Genomic DNA, 1972 nt, shown 5'->3' with positions numbered 1-1972 from the left:
GCTCCCCGCTGCCACTGCTCACCCCCACTTGCTGCCGTCCCCCGTGGTCCCCTGTCGTTCCCCGCCGTTCGCTGCCGTCCCCTGCCGCTTGATGCTGTCCCCCGCTGCCCCTCGCTGTCTCCCATCGCTCCCCCGCCATTCCCCGCCGTTTCCCTGCTGCCGCTCGCCACCGTCCCCCGCCGCTCGCCGCCGTTCCCCATCATTCCCCGCTGCTCGTCGTCGTCCCCCGTCATCCCCCGCCGCTCACCGCCGTCCCATGCCGTACCCCGCTGTCCCCCGTCGTTCCCCGCCGCTCCCCGCTGTCGTTCCCCGCTCCTTGCCTTCATTCCCCATTGTCCCCCGCCGTCCCCTGCTGCTCGCTGCCGTCCCCCGCCGCTGTCCCCCACCGTCTCCCTCTGTCCCCTGCCGTCATTCCCCGCCGTTCCCCATCGTTCCCCTCCGCTCGTCGCTGTTCCCCATCGTCCCCCGCCGCTTCCTGCCACTCACCGCCGTCCCCCGCCGCTCCCCGCTGTCCCCCACCGCTCACCACCATTCCCCGTTGTTCCCTGTCATTCCATGCCACTTGCGATCGTTCCCCGCTGCTCGCCGCCGTCTCTTGTCGTCCCCCGTCATCTCCCGTTGTCCCCCACCACTCACCACCGTTCCCCGTCGTACCGCACCATCCCCCGCCGCTTGCCGCCGCTCGCCGCCGTCCCCTGCTGCTCCCTGCCGTTCCCCATCGCTCGCTGCCGTTCCCCGTCGTTCCCCGTCATTCCCCGCCGTTCTCCGTCCCCCACGCTGTACCCCGCCGTCCTCCGTCGTTCCCCGCCGCTCACCGTCGTCCCCCAGCACTCACCGCCGTTCCCCGTCGTCCCCCGCTGCTTGCTGCCGCTCACCGCTGTCCCCCGCCGCTCGCCACCGTTCCTCGCCGTCCCCTGCCACTCCCTGCCGTTCCCCGTTGCTCGCCGCCGTTCCCCATCATTCCCCGCCGCTCTCTGTTGTCCCCCGTCACTTGCTGCCGTCCACCGCCGCTCCCCGCCGTTTTCCCACTGCCGCCGCTTGCCCCCACTTGCCGCCGTCCCCCGTCGTCCCCTGTTGTTCCCCGCCGCTCGATGCCGTCCCCCGTTGTCCCCTGGCATCCCCCGTCATCTGCCGGCGTCCCCCGCCGCTCTCCGCCGTCCGCCGCCACTCGCTGCCATCCCCTGCCGCTCGCCGCCGTCCCCTGCTGTTCCCCGCCATCGCCCGCCGTTCCCCCGCTGCCACCGCCCGCCCCCTCTTGCTGCCGTCCAACATCGTCTCCCGTTGTTCCCCGGTGCTCGACGCTGACTCCCATCGTCCCCCGTTGTTCCCCGCTGCACACTGCTGTCCCCTATTGTGCCCTGTCGTCCCCCACCGCTCCCTGCCATTCCCCGTCACTCGCCACCATTCCCCGTCATTCCCCGCCGCTCTCCGCCGTCCCCCGCCGCTCGCCGCCGTCCCCAGCTGCTCGCTGCCGTCCGCTGCCATTCCCCATCTCCTGCTGTTCCTCCGCTGCCACCACTCGCCCCCTCTTGTCGCCGTCCCCCGTCGTCCCCCGTTGTTCCCTGCCGCTCGATGCCGTCCCCCGTCGTCCCCCGCTGTTCACCGCCGCTCGCTGCTGTCCCCTGTTGTCCCCCGCCGCTCACCGCCATCCCCTGCCGTTTCCCCGCTGCCGTCACTTGCCCGCTCTTGCTGCCGTCCACCATCGTCCCTCGTTGTTCCCCGCCGCTCAACGCCATCCCCCGTCGTTCCTCGCCGCTCACCGCTGTCCCGTTGTCCCCCGCTGTCCCCCGTCGCTCGCCGCCGTTCCCCATCATTCCCTGCCGCTCTGTCGTCCCCCGCCGCTTGCCGCTGTTCCCCGTCGTTCCCCGTCATTCCCCGCCGCTCTCCGTCGTCCCCCGTTGCTCGCCGCTGTTCCCCGCTGCTCCCCGCCGTTTCCCCGCTGCCGTCACTCGCCCCCACTTGCCGCCGTCCC

At 72.4% G+C, this 1972-nt stretch overlaps 2 protein-coding genes across 2 annotated transcripts in view; both read right to left on the bottom strand.

Moving 5' to 3' along the window:
* The window catches only part of LOC110389661 (adenylate cyclase type 10-like), a 451262-nt gene that overhangs the window by 11765 nt on the left and 437525 nt on the right, over positions 1–1972 (bottom strand). The gene's annotated exons all lie outside the window — the stretch shown is intronic.
* LOC110389664 (uncharacterized PE-PGRS family protein PE_PGRS20-like) overlaps positions 842–1972 on the bottom strand; it is a 16765-nt gene continuing 15634 nt past the window's right edge. The window contains exon 2 of the mRNA XM_021380489.1: positions 842–881. Within this exon, the coding sequence (XP_021236164.1) occupies positions 872–881 (10 nt within the window). The 3' untranslated portion in view covers positions 842–871. The remainder of the gene's footprint in view (positions 882–1972) is intronic.

Source organism: Numida meleagris, chromosome Z (genome assembly GCF_002078875.1).
Source record: "Numida meleagris isolate 19003 breed g44 Domestic line chromosome Z, NumMel1.0, whole genome shotgun sequence".
Taxonomy (NCBI): Eukaryota; Metazoa; Chordata; class Aves; order Galliformes; family Numididae; genus Numida; species Numida meleagris.
Note: the sequence above shows the minus strand (reverse complement) of the source record. Positions and strands in the feature narration are given on the sequence as shown.